Genomic DNA, 18746 nt, shown 5'->3' with positions numbered 1-18746 from the left:
ACAGACTCAATTATTGATAGACATAAATGAAGTACAGTTATATCATTTTTATAAGCTGTGCAAAATATAAAATAAAAACCAAAGAAACCATTCCTGGGCTTCATTATTTCATGTTAGTAAGAGGGTTGTGGGGTTCTGTTGTTGTTGTTGTTTGGGGGGGAGGGTGTTGGGGGAGAGGGTGTTTTGTTTTTGTTGTGGTTTTTAATTTACAAAAAAACCCTAATTGCACAACAGCTCTCATTCCCTCTCCTTTTCCTTTACCTTTCACTTAGCTTTTCCATCTCCATCCAATTTCTCCATCCAATGCAGGAACAGAGTCCTTCTCAGGCTACATAAATTCTTTCATTCTGCCACTTTAGATGACGACAGGAATGAGTTCCACTGAGCATTCCTGGCCAGAAGCCAGCCAGGCACCCTGCAGCAGCACTGCCTCGGGTGCAGCAGCAGCATCTGATAGAGGGACAACCCCACCTGGCCAGGATGAGCTGGTGGTGGCAACAAACCACAGTTTCACTCAAACACCCTCCTCTCATCTCTGCAAAGCGCAGAGCTCACTCTTACATTCCCCTCCTGTCCATACAGGACTTTGAGAAAGTGTCTTGCAGTTCTCCAACCCCTTTTGTACGGCACAGGTACCTCTGAGCTGATGTTCCACAAGGTAGCAACAAAACTATACATAAAACTGCCTTGCTGACAATGCAACTGAGCAGCACCACCATAAATCTGCTCCTAGCACATCACCACAGCGACATCCTTCCACACCAGAGTGCTGTGCTCATTCCGGGATCCTTGCACAGCCCCAGGCACACTTCGCATCCCAGAAAACCACTGCCAAAAAACACCTGCCCTGCAATCAACCCCTGCTCATGAAAGAGCTGGTTAAACCATCTGTGTGATCTGGATCCCCCCATTTGTGCAGAATTTGGGGCAACTTGAGAAGATGCATGATCTTGGAGAACAGAAAAATAGCCCCACTAAACACAGATAAAGTCTTGACAGAGAATCGTGCCAATCAGGCCAGAGGAGGTTGCTATTCTTAGCATTGCTTCCAGTTAAATAAAGACTTCTGAGTTAAATAAAGATATCAAGTGTACCTAAGAAATTCTTTCATTTTCACTGCTGCTGTAATTTGCAGCTGGTAGTTGAGTTTCTCAGTGAGATTCTGGGAAGAAGAAAATTCTACAAACTTAAAATGACTGGACATTGCCAGAGATTCAAATGTTATATATCACTTTTACAACCAGAGGTGCAGTCAGAACACTAAGTCAATTAACAAAAAGATAATACTGAAACAGAAAATGCATTTAATGAGAGCCTGACTAATGCCAATTAAATGCTCTTTGAAAAAAGAGGATGCCTGTGATACATTATGATTCAGAAACTAACTGGTCTACATAAGCTAGCCTTGAACAAGAAATAACAAATTGTTGTGTTAAATAACTATAAAATTAACACAGATCAAGAATGTTTTTTCTTAAATTTCCTCATTTTCTTAAAATGAGGAAAAATTCAACTAGTAACACTTAGCAATATCAGGAGATTTTACCATGCTCGTGGAGAAATAAACAAAGAAAAGGTACAAGACACCTACTTTCATCAAAATTAATTTGATCTTGAGTAAAACAACCAAGAAGTACAAATAAATCAAATAATCTGGCTAGGGGAGCAACTTGATCCGACCATTTTTGATAACCACAGTTTCAGATACTGTGGTTATAAGAACTTTAAAAAAAAAAGAAAAGAAAAAAAAACTCCAAGGATTATATTGGACAAAAGATTTTTAAAAAAGATTTCAGTGAAGTAAGCTATGCAGAGGTATGCAACTCTGAAAGGATATGCTGCCATCCAGCAAAAAAACAGAATCAAAGCCTGCATGAGCCTCCAGAAATACCATCATAGAAGAGTCAATAATCAAATACCAATTATAGAACATTTGAACAAAAATAATGGAGGTTCCTCAAAAAAAAAGAAGATGAAAGGTTGCATATAAACAGCAAACACTGTTCTTAAAGACTGACAATTTTATGGCATAATGCACTAACAGCCTGTCACCAGCAACAAATAACTTCTGCACACAAAGAACTTCAGATCCTTGTTGAGAACATCGGAGGAAAATAAAATCACGAAAAAAAGGAAAGTTATCCTTTGTTACCCTCCCACTTATCTGTAAATTCTGAACAATGATGTGGCTTGAACTAACCACGCAGGGATGCAAGCATTCTTTAAACTCACAAAGCTGAAAGCAAAGCAACCTATGCTTACAAGTGAAAAAAAAAGGTGTTTGACTAATGAGAAAGTGCACACCATCACCTTTGTTGTGGGATGAATGTAAATGGAGCTTAGAAATTGAAGGCCTTGACCCTCATCTTTTGGAAGCCAGTTTAAAAGACTTCAGGAAAGAAACATTTCTCCCTCATCTCCCTAAAATTCAGCATGTAGAAACACATTGAGATAATGTGTAGGCATTCAATGAAAATTATTACAGCTCCTAACCTTTGCTAACAAGTTTCAGGGCTAGGTAATTGATTATAAAAATGAAACTGCATTTACTATTTGCTAACTTCTGATAAGCAGCAGCTATATAATTGATTCTCCCTTTCAGTATGCAACCAATTGCACTGGTATGAAAGCCTGGTATGTGAAACACTGGGATTTTATTTAACAGTTTGTCTCACTGCCTACTTTCCCCTCTATGAATAAAGGCTGAACTCAAATTGCCATTAAAAAAATTATGTGGACTACTTCAGTGTATTTAGTGTTATTACTGGGTAAATGGCCTGAGACAAAATGAGATGCAAGGTTATCTTAAGTTACTACTTTTCTGGGAGGAAATCTAAGAGTCAGAAGCAATCATTAGTTATTGTTCCACAAGTCTCCCAAGAAGATCTGTCACAGAAATCTGGCAAATCCCACAACCCTGTGTTTCTGTATCTCCAAGGCATAGTTTGGTAGACAATTTCTGATTAATTAGCTGTATCAGAATAGTTTGCTAATATAAACATAGCTCTCATCAGCATGTGTATTCCTGGCAGCATAACAATTCTCCCTTCCTCCTCTCCCTTGCTTGGCTTTTGACAGTGCAGTCTGCTCACGTAAGCACATCTATGCTCACACCTGGGCTAGTGTAGAAGCACTGGGGAAACATGCATTATATTCTTTGAGCAAAGTCTGTTGGACAGCTAGCCCTGATACCTCTACCTAACACTTATCTGATGTGTTTTGTCTCTAGATTGTCCCAAAACTCCTAAAGCTTGTGTTTAATGACCTACAGGGAGAAAAGAGCAGCATCCTTTACTCCTCTGCATAATCCCCTGCTGGCCTAGAGCACAAGGCTCTCCCCATGGTCACTCACACAAATAGGTCAAGGCAAAGGACTTTGAACCCTCATCACATTCACTTCTGACTGAATGGTTCCTAGACTGAGAAATTCTGCATAGAATGCCTAGGTGCTATTTGAGACACAGATGAACCTGTCATTAAGAGTCACAGCGTCATGCTATTGTAGGCATAGTAAAAGAAATACAAAAAAAAAAATTTGTTTAAGCCCATTCTTTCTTTAGACTGAGCACAAGTTCAAGTAGAAAGCACCATGCCTAGAGATCAATCATCCACTGATGTGCCTGACCACTGCAAAGGGAACGGAGCACATGCTGGTCTTCAATAACTCCCACACTATCTCAGTAAATTTTCTATAGGCCTTGCTTCCTATCACAGTTGTATGCAACGAGAGGCAAGATTTTACAGGAATTTATTTATGTCTAGACAACTTTTTAAGTATTTAAGTCTCTTACAGCTAGTCACAGTGATCCTTCCTTTACTCACATTTTACAATTTTCCAGCACAAAGTAAATGGATGTCCAGGGTCTGGAACATCCTAAATGATCATTATTCACAACAACCTAATAAAATACGCTTCACTGAAACTTAATATTTTAAAAAATACAAGCTGAAATTAAAACTATTTGGGGAGTTTATTTTAAATAGCAAAAACAATAAAGCACTACAATATCTTGTTGAAAAGTGGGACAAAACCAACACATGAATGGGACCATAACTGAATTAGTCTACACTGCAAAATAAACAAGTAATCATCACAGGATTTGATAGCCATGCATTTAAACATATCCTAATCCCAAAACTAATAAGAAGGCATAACTATAAAAATAGATCTCTCATGTTAAGTCTCATAAAAGTCACAAAATTGCAAATCTGCTCTAAAGGATTTTCTCACATTTTAATTAACTATCATAAAAATATTGTGATGAGATAATCTCAGTTTATATAGAAGTATTTTCTCCATTTAAAATAACATTCAAGAAAGCTTAGTAAGCTGCCTATTCCCTGCTGACAGGCACAGAAAAAATTTATCCATTCTTATATATTCTATTTTATAGATGGGAAAACCATGTGTGTGCAATTTAAAAACGAAGGCTTTAAAAAGTCAGTCAAAGAGGTGAACTTACATCAGACTTGGGAAGACTGAACTAGACCAATCCCCTAGCTGAATTATTTCTCTGCAAGTCACGATAGCTCAGCATGCTCTGCAAGGAGCAGAAAGACACTGTGACTCACAGACAGTATCCAGCATCTTTACAGCCCATCACTTTGGATTTACTGTATCCTCCCATGCCTCCTCTGCATGGGCCCTGATATTTCTATTCTAAAAATGAGGTCCTTAAGAATCTAATTAAATACTCAAATAATTTCAAAGCTGGGTGTTCAAACACGTGCTGGATCACAGCCCAAAACTATTGTTTTAGCTTAATTTCTGTATTTGGTGACCAAGCAAAGCTGCTGTTATAGGTTTACGGCACCTGTCAACTACCACAAGATGCTTCTCCCCACCTCAGTCCAGATACAGCATGAACAGGCTTAGACCAGAAAAGTGGCTAACTTGCAATCTCAGCAGCAGTGGGTGATACATCTGTATTTATTACAATATCCTTATTAAAGCACTGTAAGAACACGGGCTGCTTCCTTCCAGGAGTGAAAGTTTCTTGACCATGTTGAATGCCCCCAGTGTAAGGTGAGAGTCACTCCACAGAACATCTGATGGCCCAACAGGACAGACGCAGACATTCAGGTCTGCCAGTGATTATGCTCAGCACATGACACCCTTTCTCTGGCACATCACCTCATTCACCAAGTCTTTTACAATGACTTGAAGAAAACATTCATGGTTTTTTCCTCTGCTCAAAAACCCTGTCAAGTATAAAGATCTTTTCAGTTTATCCATCCTGACCCCTAGATGGAGAAGGGAACTGTCTAGAAAGGGTGAGCTAGTCCAGGTGGTTGCCCTATGAGCACAGGCCACGTATGCCCAGTGCAGGAATGTGTCATCTTTGCCAAGCCCGTGTGGGAAGCAGAGGTGGCTTCCTGAGACAGGAAATAACGCTGAACCGTGTGGCTGACAGAAGAGGAACAACAGGGTGACGTGGCACTAACAGGATCTTTACCAAGAGGGACATCCTGTTGAATTACTGTGACTGTCAAACCCAGGGGAGCATGACGAGATACAGACAGGGGAGGCCAGGCACTGCCTCTCTTGAAATAGGGTTCTCCCCTGCTCCTCTCCCTCAAAATACTCTGCTCAGGGGCTCTCCTCAACTCCACCACTTCCAGAATGCTTTCTGCTCTCCTGTCACAACTTGTTTCGCTCACAAGCCCAAACCCAGTTGCCCTTTCTGTGCAGAGGCCTTCCTCCCCCACCCCCGCAAGGGGAAGAGGCAGCACACGCTGGCTGTGCCAGGGCTCTGTTTCCTTCCCCCTGACGTGTTCTGCCCGCTCTCCCACCCCAGGCTCCCCACCACCAACACCCTTCCCACTGTCTCTGCAGCAGCTGGGACTGTGCCAAGCCAAAACCAAAAGCTGGGCTCCCCTCAGACTCAGCCAACCATGCTCCAAAATCCCACCCACACGACACACTAGCCCCACAGACACCACCTACAGCTCCTCCTGTCCCCACGCTGTCTGTCCCAGCTTCCCAAATGACACTGTATCCTTCCTTCTGTTGCACACCTCTTTCCGTGATTTTGCCATAATATTTCTTTTCTTTAGGGATATACCTGGTTGAACGTGTTGGAAGTAAGTTCTTTGCCTTTAATTTGGCTCTGCCACTCTGCAGAGATGCTGATCTGTGCCTTTGGCCCACTACTGACAGCAAACTTCTCTCTCCAGTCATAAATATTTGCTTACAGAACAGTAGCAGAAAAGTGAACTTTTAAGTATGCACATTAATACATCCTGTCAAAGATCCAAAGTGCTGCTGTTGCAATCCTGGATACTCCAGCTTTAACTGTTCTCACCTCCAAAGCCTTCACTCTCCAAAGCCTACAAAACATAGAGGCATACTATGTCAATGACACAGTGAAGTTAAGCAAACAATACGCCAGCAAAAAAAGTATTTTCTACTTCTCAGCCTGAAATGTTCTCAAACAGCTTTTGATGTTCAAGTGGTATTTATAAATCCAAAGCACCTCTATTATGTTCTTTTCCTTTCTTTAAACAAGAAATTCAGATCTTTTCTCTTAAATTTCAGCTGCCAAAAGAATAAAAATTGGTGGGTAAGAACTTAAGTAATCCTTGCATCTTTTCCCCTTTCCTATGATTTAGAGAAGTCAGGTTCAGACTCCCCTAAAATTAAAATGGCAGTAAAGAACAGCTTTAGCTTCCAACTCACTATACAAAAGTTTAAACCTCCACTCATGTGTCATCAGTAGATGAGATCACATGTGGTAATATACAAATACAGCACCTAGAAGGTAGAGTTGAAGCCACACAAGGGTTCAATCCAAGGCTAAATCACAGACACGGATGCTCCTCAGCTGCAGCAGTAGCTGGTGGTACAGGCTGACACTGTCAGGCTCCCTCCAGAGTCACAAACCACTCAGCCTAGTCCCTCCCTGCAGCAGAGGAAAACAGTGTCCGACAGGAATTGCTGCTCCTGATGCAAACAGGGACCTCCCTGAGCTTTCTGACCTGGACCTGGGCTATTCCACACCTGATCACAAGACAATTTCTCTGTTCCAAGCCTTGCATGGCAGAGTTCGGTCACCCTGACACTGGGAGAGCTCTTCAACATGCAATTCACCTGCTATATCTGCAAATATAATTTGCACAAGATTAAGCATTCCAGACTCACCAACAGCTTGCTTGCAATAGAAATTACCAATGGTGTGCATCCATTGCAGAAGCAGACCCTACAAAATTATCCACCCTTGCAGTAGCAACTAAAGCATTACCAAGCAGCCAAAGGCCGTGAACTGTCCATTATGTTTGAAATACAGCACAAGCAAATGCCATAAGAAACATAAATAATTTTTTCACCTCCAAAGTACCAGAGATCACTCAAATCCTTTCAGATGAAATGCATGCTGTAGTACTTCCACCCTGACTTAATAATCCAAGAGTGCTAACATGTCCAAGGGGAAAGTGGTTCTCCTAAGCCACTGTCAGACCCAGTTCACAGCAGCTTCTACAACTATCACTGTTTGAAAAGCCTGGCATATGGTGCCACTTTTTTCAGAGAATACTCATCAATTTCCTCTTCCATTAAATTATATTTAAAAAACAAAACAAACAAACAAAAAAACCCAACACAACAAAACAACCAACCAAAAAAAAAAAAACCATCCAAACCTGAATCCACATCCAGTCCTCATTGTTCCCTGACCACAGGGAATTAAAGAAACTCTGGTCTTTTTTTTTTTTTTAACTTTCAAGTTGCTGTTGAGGAAGATAATGGAGAACTGCAGAGCTTAGCATTCTATTAGCAGATGGAAGATTTATGTCATAACCTCACACCTGGAATTAAGCCCTAATAAAACTTTTGGTTTATAGTAGCTATCCCTCCCTAATGACAGAATAACAGCTCAGCTCTAAAGAAGGAAAAAAAAATGCAAAAAGCATAACTAGAAGTGACTTAAAAGCCAGCTAAAAAAACCCTTTCAAACATCATGAAAAGTTTTAACAAAAAATAAAAGTTTTCATTGAAATAATCTCTTTTAAGTTTCTAATTTTAAATAACAAGGTCCCTCAAGTTTTACATAGAGTTTATCACACTGTCACAGAACTTGCAGTCTGTGAACCACCAACTTCCTTCTGTGGTTATTAAAAAAAAAAAAAATCTGTACTGTACAGTATGTCCAAAAAATAGCATGAAGATTTCTGTAGCCTCATGACATTTTTACACAAAAATATGTACTGTACACTATGTCAAAAAAAAAAGCATGAATTCTCTATTGCATGAAGAGAGCCTCCTCAAAAGGGGTCAAGGTCCCCACAAGCTCAGCGCTCTGCTCTCTCACACTTCGATGAAAAGCCTTCCAGAACAATTGCTGCTGCTTACAGATGATGACACCTCACAGGAAGTCTAGAAATCAGTTGAAACAAGTAAAAGCAACCTATGGATGTTACTTTTGTGAGTTAGAATCCACACCTAAAACAAGGCATCCTACCATACCAAGAGGGCTAAGTTTTTATACACACTCACACAAATCTTCCAGTGTGAAGCTCATATGTGGCCTTCACGAGTAACCATAAAAAAACTATAAGAATAAATCATTTTGAGAAACAGTTTGAACATATTACTTCTGTACAGAAAAATTAACAACCTCTTGGACTGAGCCGTCAACACCAGTCTTCAAAACTACTCCCACATTAAAAAAAAAAACTGGACTGAGCATTCCAGCTAGAAATTATTCACCTGCCTCTCCTCCTTTGGAGGCGCACATCGCTCCTCCCAACACCCACTTCTTTCTGGACAAAGCTGCTGGCAGCTCACACTCAGCCATTCAGCACTCACTACAGAAACACACTGTGTTATTCATTCCTCTATGCCCTGTGCCACTGATGCAATGGAAAGAGAGCCAAAGATTGTGAGTATACTGAGTGTGCTGAAGCCCATCCTTCCTTATCACTGCTGTACTTGGAGATGGACATAATGATGAAAAAGTGACCCATAGAGGGCTTCATGCACCATTCAGAGCAGAAGAAATGTGTTACTAAATTTAGCAGACATATCTCTGCAGTAGGTCAGAGAGTAAGCACACCCCCAGCAAAAGGTAGGAATTTCCCATGTGTGAGAGGAATAGAGATCTTTCCCCTCTTACACAGCAGAAATGAAACAGCCACCACGGACCTAAAGGTGACAACCACTACAGGAAGCTCTGGCCAGCTGGCTCTTGAGCTGCATGCTGTCCAAGAGGCACTCCCAAGCTCCCCATGCTGAGCTGTGCTGCCCTGGTGGCTGCAGCAGCCCTCTAAGGCCCCCTGGGCAGGATGATGAAGCCAGCAGGCTCTGCAGAGCCTAAAACTGCCAGCATGCCCCAATACACAGCTACATTCCCACAAGACCTCAAAAAACCCCACAATTCTCATTTCCCTGCTCCTACCCCTTTGGCTCTCAGACAGACACAAAGCATCTCTTTAGCCCCTCTGATACACCAACAGTTTTACACATGGGCCAGAAAGTTTGCCTTCCTTCTGGCTGCAGATACCCAGGGCTTAAAGCTCTTTCAAGATAAGGAAAGAACTTTCTTCAAGAGCAGGCAATACATTACGTTAGGATGCATAGAAAACACCAAAACATTCTGTGAATCTACCAAGGAGTGGTTAATCTGCCTCTAAATCCACAGTAGTCACCTTTGCAACATATCACTTATTTCCCACTATCTCAAAATTTAAGACTATTCCCCCTGATGCCTCAAGAAGCTGTGCAGAAGTTTTGGATTTAACATGCCAAGGTACTCAAAGTGACATAAAACGACCCACAGACACAAGAGAGTCTGGACAAAAGGCCAGAAACCTGACCCTTACCAAGCCTGCAGGTGAGCTTCCAGAAAGCACACTCCAAGATTCATATAGACACTTTGGAATTTGCTGCAGTGGGGCACCTCACATTAACTGGGGTTAAATCTTTAAGGTAAAGGACCTCAACTTCAAAGCTGAGACAGAACATGTTGCATCATTCAACAGCAGCATGATGTGCAAGGTCAAGCAGAAGTACGTAACAGTCATCCCTCCAAAAGTCCTGTTACAGAAACCATGTCAAGAGCTAAACTACTGGAGCAAACCATTTTCTGAAAGTCTTAAATATTTAACAAAACAAAAAATATTGGGGAAGAAAAGTGCAAAATACAAATTCATGCAGTGCAAAGCAGCTGTCAGTATTTACTCATATATTGGTGGCTGTTTCAAACCACAGGACTCCATTATTAACTGTAATTACTAGAATTACTTTACTAACAGTAAAGCTCTGCATTACTAAGTTCTTGCAGAAAAACAACAGTAAGAAACATAATTCATTCAAACTGGAAGCTGCTGGGACACTCATAACACTGATTTCCTTATTGTTTCTGTGTGTAGGCTGGGTTCAAGGTCAGCAGCAAGTTGTGCAGCAGTTTGAAACCTGAAGAGTAATATTAAAAATTCTTGACAAAAATCTCAGTCATGAATTATATTTGGAAAAATTATCCCCTCGCTAACCTTTAAAGCTGTCAAGTGTAAGATGCAAATGTTTTCTGGATTGATATCACCAGTTGTCAGGGCACTACTTTGCTGTCAAGTGTCAGAAATTTCCACCTTCTCAGTTTTAGAAAGCAAATTGCATACTGGGGTGTCCCTGTGTGGATTTTAAAACAATACATGCCCTATCATCCTCTCCATATGCAAGCATGATGTGCTGTATCAAAAATGAAGAAATTGATTCAGCATTCTTCTTTCTTCGGAAGTTACATGGTTACACAGCAGTTTCCCAAATCCTGCCTGAATATTCCATTTGTCCTTTCCCTGTTCCATGTGTGGTTTTGTCGGTAAAGGCCACTGAGTTCATCTCTACTCTCCAGAACAACGAGAATAAACCAACAAACCTTTGACCATCCAGATTTTATCTGAATGAGTCACAGAAATCACTTTGCTTAACACATGCCGCTTTGTATGTTTCATGAAATAAAACTCCATGCCAAAACTGATAAATGCATAGATTAATACTCCAGCTATCTCATCAACTGAAAAATCATTCAGAAGCTGCAATTAAAAGAAACAGCATCTCACAAATAATTTTGAGATCTCATAGTTGCCTTCAATTGCCCATTTTTAAGTGTATTTCAACCCATGTATTCTCTGTAAGGTATCCAGTTACAGACGATTAAGCGAACACTTACAATTCCACCCCAGAGATAAACTGTGCCAACACTCTAAAACAGGAGCCTTAGGAATTCTTCCTGGTCAGAATGAAAAAGTCACTCAGCTCAACAGTGAGTTCTCAAAAAAAAAATTGTTACATTTTCTAAAAATAACAAGCAAACAAAAAAACCCAAACAAACCCAGAACCCACCCCATCAAACCGTCACATTAAAAAGCTAAACCAACAAAACCGTGAAATAAGTCAGTTTTATATGAAATGCCACACTTAAATCAAGCTGTATACAAACTACATCTGTTTGTTCTCCAATATTTATGGATATTTTCTTTAGTTAAATTGGAAAAAAATGGATTAAAAAATGCAACTTCTGCAGCATGCAAAATGATAAAGGGCATTTGTCTGGGATTCATCTGATTGAAGAATAATGCTGAGTTCATTACAAGCTTACTTGAACGTGACTAAAGAGTATTTTTTTAAAAGTCCTGTTCTATATTGAGACTTCATAATTAGTTTCAACACCATCTGATTAGAAATACTATTAAAAAATCTAAGTATTCAAGAAAAATATAAAGTCCTAAGTTTACAGAGCAGTTATCAACTTTCTGTATATACATATATACAACTTTTCTGTGTTAGAGACATGGAAGGGGTCAAAAGCACACACCTAAGCTGGCTTCTTTAACAATGACCACGTTTACAGAATGGCATACATATTTCCCTTAAAATAAAAAAAATCCTGGAAGAACTTACTGAAAAAACCAGACTTTTTTTAAAAAATGCCCTACCTAACATTTTACACCAAGTTCTAACTTTCTCTGCTCCCAGCACTAAGTCTGGTACACTCATTTCCTTATCCTGTTTGTAGCCTATTTCATGCCACACCACTCTTGGCCCATTTGATTCATGGAAGTACCCTCTATTTATTCTGATTCTTTTTGGGCTTCTCCATGATTCTCACCAGCTGCTTGCCTCGGCAAGAAAGTGTCACTTAAAAAAACCTGATCCTGTAGTGTATCCATCTGAAACATCAAAAGCCTTGTAGCAAAAGAGAACTATCTCTAATTAAGTCATCTTTTGGGGTTTGCCTAGTACGTGATTTAGATTTGGCCTTCCTTCCCCTTCATGCAACAGGAAGCCTATGATGAAAGCTAGATGCTTTCAGTAACAAAGCCTAGCACGACAAAACACTGTGAAGAAACAAAGACTTTTAATATAACTTTCTGGCTGAAGCCAGAGGTCTGAGAAAAGCTGAGACACGCTGCTTCTAACAGTAAGGTAGCGGAGCTCCCTCTATTGAATTAGCTGCCAATATCTCTTCAAAGCTTTAAAGATGCCAACTGTGGTCAGAATCAATGTTCTGAAAAAAAACCTACAACCTGCCAGCCTGGGCAGCTGGGACCCGTCATGTACACTGTATGCAAGAGACAGCTAAGGGAAGGGGACAGCCACCACACAGAGCCCATGACACATGCCAAAGTGTCACTGCCTGCCAGGGCTCCAGCCCTGGGGACTTCTGCTGTCCTTGGCTGCTGTTTGAGAGTTTTCCATCAGGTCCCAAACTGCTGTGCCCAATGGCCACAATTAACGATGCCAGGGCATACTACAGATGGTGCTACCACAGCACAAAACACAACACACGAGCACAGGTCAAGCTTTTGAAGTTTTTCTTCACAACTGGGGTTAACTGTACACAGAGTACCCCCTAAACAAAATATATGGATATACAGACTGCTGAAACACTTATTAAATCACCAACTGCACTTTTTACTTCTTATCAAGGGAATGGCTTAGTATTTCCACTGCTGTTGAAAGCACTTTGAACGCTTTCTACCCAAACGTTACAGAACTGTTCTAACCCCTGATAACCTCTAAAAATCATACCCTGCAGGTGCTCTTTCTCTCTACACTCTTTTATCACTTTCTCCCATTTTTTACCTCCCAAAAGAAGCACATTTATTATCAACAATAAAAATACTAGTTCAGAAGAAGCAGCACTGTTTTAACAAGTAAATATTTATTTGCCTCTCTGGAGACCTATATCCATGATAAAAAAGGCAATTTGATCTTAAGCTAGACAGAAATTCCTCAAAAGAGCCAACACTGTGGAGTAGTAGATTAACATCCACTGGTGTAGGAATGATTGTGATTCAAGCCATCCTCAATAAAATACACTGGCAAAGACAAAGGAAACAAAAGCAGAGAAGAAAAAAAAAAGGAAGAAACTTGATCTGATCACTGCCAGCAGAGGATTGTCAGGATACAAGGTGCATTGCAATCTCCTCTCTAAATGATGAGACTAATTTTCTAGTGTATTAATGGCAGAAATGTACAGCCTCCTTTAATATTCATCCTGTTCCCATTAAAGAAAATATACCGAGATAAAGAACATGTAGGTCAAAACCTTGTCTTCTGGGAAGATAACACTCAAGCATTTAATATTAAGGGGAGTTGTTAATATTCAGGTTTTCCTGGAAAAATCACGTTCTGCTTAAGTAATTTCTAATTATCACCCACAGCATTTACAGTTCCTTAAGAGTCTCTCATTTGAGCATCAGTGAATGGAAGCATAACTATTTTTCTTGAATACGGAGGAACTTGAGAGAAATCAGAATATTGCAACAGGTCCTCAATTCTCTTACAAACGCAGCCTTGCAGTTTACACACTTTTTAATAAAAAATGACTGTATTACCAGAGGAAAAAGCTGCACACCAGCCAACTAAGAGGAACCCTGAGTAGCACTGAAGAGAGCCTGAAGATTACAGGGTTTTAGACATGGTAAAAATCAATATATAAAGTCTAGCCTCCTATCAGAACTGGCAGAAATAACCAAGACCATACTACGACACCATACTATTAGAGATGTGGAGAAACAGTTTCAACAATCAGCATGGCAGTATTAAAAAGCCACAAAACTCCCATGTGTGAAACAGCAATGGAATAACCACTGGAGATCAGACCTAGAGCCAGCTTATTTGTGATCATCAGGTTATGGTCACAGAGTACAGATCACAAGAAGGGAAGACTGAATATTGACAATCTAGTGTAAGGAGATCCAATTACAAATTAGAGCTCCTAGCAAATAAGCCCATTCAGTCTCCCCAGGGTTACTAGGCTCAAAGTGCACACAGAGAGGTGGGATCCTCTGTAATCAGTTTCCTACTAGCAACCGGCTCTTACTTCACCCAAGAAGTCCAAAACCACTTGGACTAAAAAATACTCTCCAGAAAGTCCTCTGGTAGGAACCTAAAGAAGCCCACGATGGTGTGTGACATATGAACAGACAATATATTAAAGCCAATGCTGCTACAGAAATGCTTGTTTTCATATGGCTTAGAGGGATCTCATATGGAATCAGGTATACCATGGAAATCTGCAGTGAGCACTCTTACCTCTTAAGACTATAAACATCACTGCTTAAGTAAGATACTTGCAAGAAAATAGAGACCACAGTTTTAGCGTGATCATACAGATGTAATTTGCATTATGCAAAACACTTCTCCTATTTTATTTTCCCCTTTATGTATCATCTTGCATAAATATTTTAGAAGTTCTGTTCCTCAAAAATTTCTGCTGGAAGTAAGTCAACAAAAGAATTCTACTACAGAGAAGATAATATACAAACCCAGGCTAAATAATTTTAACAACCCAGGTTACTTTCAGGAAGGAGAATGAATGGTATTGCAAGAAAGGGGATTACTCTTACACAGGCTGGAGAGTAAAAATAAAATATCCTGAAATTAAATATGACTTGTGACAGATATATTTATTTCATGAACATAACAATATATATTTTCTTCAATAAAAATCACCTGGCTGAAATTTCGAGGATTTACAGACGTGGATGATTTCTGTTGTTGCCCTCTGCCTTCTCAGTGCTACAAACCCAACAGTAGAAGGGAGAGCATAAGAAAAGTAGTTTATGTTGGAAGACTTGCACATCAAAAAAAACCAAACCCCTAAATATATCAAATGCTTCCCAAAGCAATCAATCTAACAATTAAAACTCACTTGGGAATGAGTCTGGTTACCTGTATGTTAGGCCACAAATACATGGCACACTGAAGCATGTACACGTGGTGCAGATGTTTTCTGACTTAATTTTCAGAAAACCCATGTGAACTCCAGATCTTAATATATAAATCCAGTTTCCCTTGCTCAAAGTCACACCAGATATACCAGGGAAAAAACGCAGTCAGAAGTGAGAACATAATGAGTGTCATGAATAAGATTACATGTTTCAGTCTCACTAGGCTTAGGCAATATTGGCAAAATGTAACAAGCGTAGTAATAACAGGAGAGACTAAGAGCTTCCTTGTTGTAATCCACCAGAAAGCAGGGGGAGGGGGAAAGGTCATAATTAGCTCCAGATTAAGAGTTTACTTTCTTTTCACATATAGCCATTCCTCTAGAGATGTATGAGATTATAATCCATTTTCTCACTTATTCTGACCTAGAGTCAGTCTCTTAGTGCCAAATGTGTACTTGGACCCCCTCTCTCTTTTTAAGATGGGTATCTTCCTAAGCAGTTTATTCTCTGAAGAAACAAAACCAAGTTTTCTCATATACTTTTAATACCTCATCTATTGCTTTCCATATACAAAGCTCAAATGGAACTCCCAAAAGCCGAGCACCATGATGGAGTAATACATCCATAATTTGTTAAAAAAACTAGCTATCATCTAAAATAGATGAGATAGCAAGAGGAAAGAACCAGTAAAACTGCAGCAATATCAAGACCTTTCTATAGGTATTTTTGCATGTAAGTATCTTTTATATTCCTCAGAATAAACAGAGAACTAGAGGCTCAAATCTACTACTGGGCTTTCCAGGCATTTCCAGTACTGCAGGGAAAGTTTGTAAGCTGAGGTGGGGCTGGTTTCTCCCCACACACATTTCCTTACAAGTCAGTCTGAGCTCCTCCTTGATGGGGCAAGGAAGGAATGAAGAGGAGAAAGAACAAGTTAAATGGTTTTGCTGACAAGCCTATTAAGATCGTAGGTAGTCAAGTGACATTTTTTTATAGAGCTCCATCAACACAACCTTTGAGATAAAATATTTTATGGTTTCGCATTTTCTTCAAATGGAAAATGTAGACAGACACAATCACCAAGATCGTTTTGTGTTTACTCAGCTAAATCTCTCCACAGAGGCGAAGTCTTGCTTCTTAGAAGCTGAGGTGCTTATCCCTCTGATAATCCACATGCCTTCAAGATTTCCTAAAATGAACTATCTTTCCTCAAGACTTTCTCTGCATCACAGCAACCAGTATTCTTTGTAAGCTCTGCCACCGGGACTGGCATTTATTATGTCCAACAGTGATTATACCCTGTGTTTGCCAAAGCAAAAGCCAAGCAGCACAGCCTCACACACGGCTTACAGTTCAAATATTGCCGTTGATTCTGTCTGGAGCTTTTCTACTATTCTATTTGAAATTACAGATTCAGCAGGCTTGCTTTACTGTTGTAGCTAGTTTTCAGTTTTCCACTTGGAGCTTGTAAAACACAAGTATAAATACACCTAGTGAAAAAGGTCTGCTCTTCTCTTTCATTTCGCCAAAATCATACTGGCCGTAAATGGTTAACTGGAGAGCACGTAACAACCAGGCAGAAGCCAGGAATGGAAAACCATCGGCAGCTCCAACACTTCTGCAAACCCTCCGTTGTTGCAAAGGCACACAGAGGCAAAGCCATTTCTTAAAGCAATACAAAATTTTACCACAGGCTGACGCTCTTTCTACAAGAATAATGAGACGGTCCCCGCGCTGAATGCAGAACTCCTCACTTCACAGCTTTTCCCTCAGACTTCACTTTCACGCTCAATATTTACAAAACAAAGCCTACAAACACCTCATAGCCAAAATATTCCCAGAACAATTAGGATATTTAGCACTCTCTGCGCCTTCCTACTTCCCCAGCGCCTCTCTCAGGAGCGCTTTTACGGGCGGAGAGAGGAAGCGAAGTTACCCACGCGATCCCGATCCGCCGGAGCAGCCTCAGGCACGCAGCGCTGCCCCGGGGCTGCCCGAGCCGGGGGCACCGACAGCGGGGCTGCCCCGGCCGCGCCCGGCTGCCCGCGGGGCCGAGTGCCCGCCGAGTTCCCGGCTCCCGAAGGCAGCGGAAAGCGGCGGGAGGCCGCCGGTCCCGCGTTGTGCCCGCACGGCCACGGGCGGCACGGGAGGCGCGGAGGGCAGAAGCGGCTGAAGCGCCGAAGTTGCAGGCGGCTCGCTGCACAGACGCGCCGCTCAGCCTGCAAGTGAAAGCGGCACCGCACCGGGGCTCGGCTGCCGCTCCCGCGGGGGCAGCGCTGCCCGGCGGCCGCTGACTACGCCCTGGAGGGACCCCACCGCCGCTTCCCACGGGGAAAGATGAGACCAGCGCGTCTCGATCCCCCTCACCGCTGGGGCAGCCTCTGCCTTTCCCGCAGGAGAGACGGCATCCGCCGGCGCACCCTCGGAGGGTAGGAGAGGACCGCTCTCCTCCAGAAGCGCAGCGGGGTGCGGCGGGCACCAGCGGTCGGGAGCGGCCCCCGGCGAGCAGGGAACCCGCGGTAGGTGCTGGGGCGCTCCGGGAGCGGCGGGCGGGCACCGCCACCTGCGCCCCGGCCTCCCCTCCGCCAAGTTACGCGCGGCCGGGACGGCGCGGCCGCGGCCACCGCTTCCCGCGGGCGGGCGCTCACCTGGGGGCAGGCAGAGAGCGGCGAGCAGGAGGCAGAGCAGGGGCGGCAGCGGGCGGCGGCGGCATGAGGCGCAGGCGGCGGCGGCGGGGGGCTCCATCATCCCGCCTGCCCGCGGCGGGACCGGGAGGCGGCGGCGGAGCGGGGCGGCGCGCCCGCGGGGGCTCTTCCCTCTCGCACCGGAGCGCGGCAGCGACTTCTCCCTCGTCGAGGCCGGGAAGAAGCAGCGGCGGCGGCTCTCTCCCGGCGGCGGGAGCAGCGGTAACTTCCCGGGCGCGGGCGGCGGGGCGGCTGCTCTCCCTCTCGGCGCGCAGCGAGGAACCACTCTGCACCGGAGCAGGTGGCGGCTCCCTTCTGGCAGCCGAGCGGCGCTCCAGGACTGAGCGCTGCGGCGGCAGAGGCGGAGCCGGGCGGCGGCGGCGGCGGGGCTGGCCCGGCCCCCGAGCCCCCGCCACGCCCGGAGCGCGGCGCTGTGCAGGCGGGGGGAGCCCCGCGGGCAGCCCCGCTGCCGCCGCCCCGGGACATGCGGGACGTGCGGGCCCCCAGCCCCGCCATGTGCGGGACGTGCGGGCCCCCTGCCCCGCGATGTGCGGGACGTGCGGGCCCCCTGCCCTGCCATGTGCCGCTGCCTCTGGGGCGGCGCTGTGCAGGCGAGGGGCCGGGGCTGCAGCTCGCCTATTCCTGCTTTGCTTCTGCTCCGTGCATAGCCTGTTCTCTGGTGCTGTAGGATGCGTGTTGGTTACGAGTATTGCAAATCCAAAGCTAAAATATAATTAAATAATAATGACAATGCTCGTTCTGTTGGGTGTATAGAAACGTGATTGTGCCTCCTCTGAGCCAAAATAAAAAAAAGGGAAAAAAAATTAAAAAGCAAAGATAATAACAATCAGTTTAATCTGATTTAATGGATATAGCAGAGGATTGGATAAC

At 43.0% G+C, this 18746-nt stretch overlaps 1 protein-coding gene across 1 annotated transcript in view; it reads right to left on the bottom strand.

The window, feature by feature from the left end:
- The window catches only part of ALCAM (activated leukocyte cell adhesion molecule), a 116009-nt gene extending 97872 nt beyond the window's left edge, over positions 1 to 18137 (bottom strand). The window contains exon 1 of the mRNA XM_058824875.1: positions 17820 to 18137. Within this exon, the coding sequence (XP_058680858.1) occupies positions 17820 to 17919 (100 nt within the window). The 5' untranslated portion in view covers positions 17920 to 18137. The remainder of the gene's footprint in view (positions 1 to 17819) is intronic.
- Positions 18138 to 18746: the final 609 nt, after the last annotated feature.

Source organism: Ammospiza caudacuta, chromosome 2 (assembly GCF_027887145.1).
Source record: "Ammospiza caudacuta isolate bAmmCau1 chromosome 2, bAmmCau1.pri, whole genome shotgun sequence".
Lineage (NCBI taxonomy): Eukaryota > Metazoa > Chordata > Aves > Passeriformes > Passerellidae > Ammospiza > Ammospiza caudacuta.
Note: the sequence above shows the minus strand (reverse complement) of the source record. Positions and strands in the feature narration are given on the sequence as shown.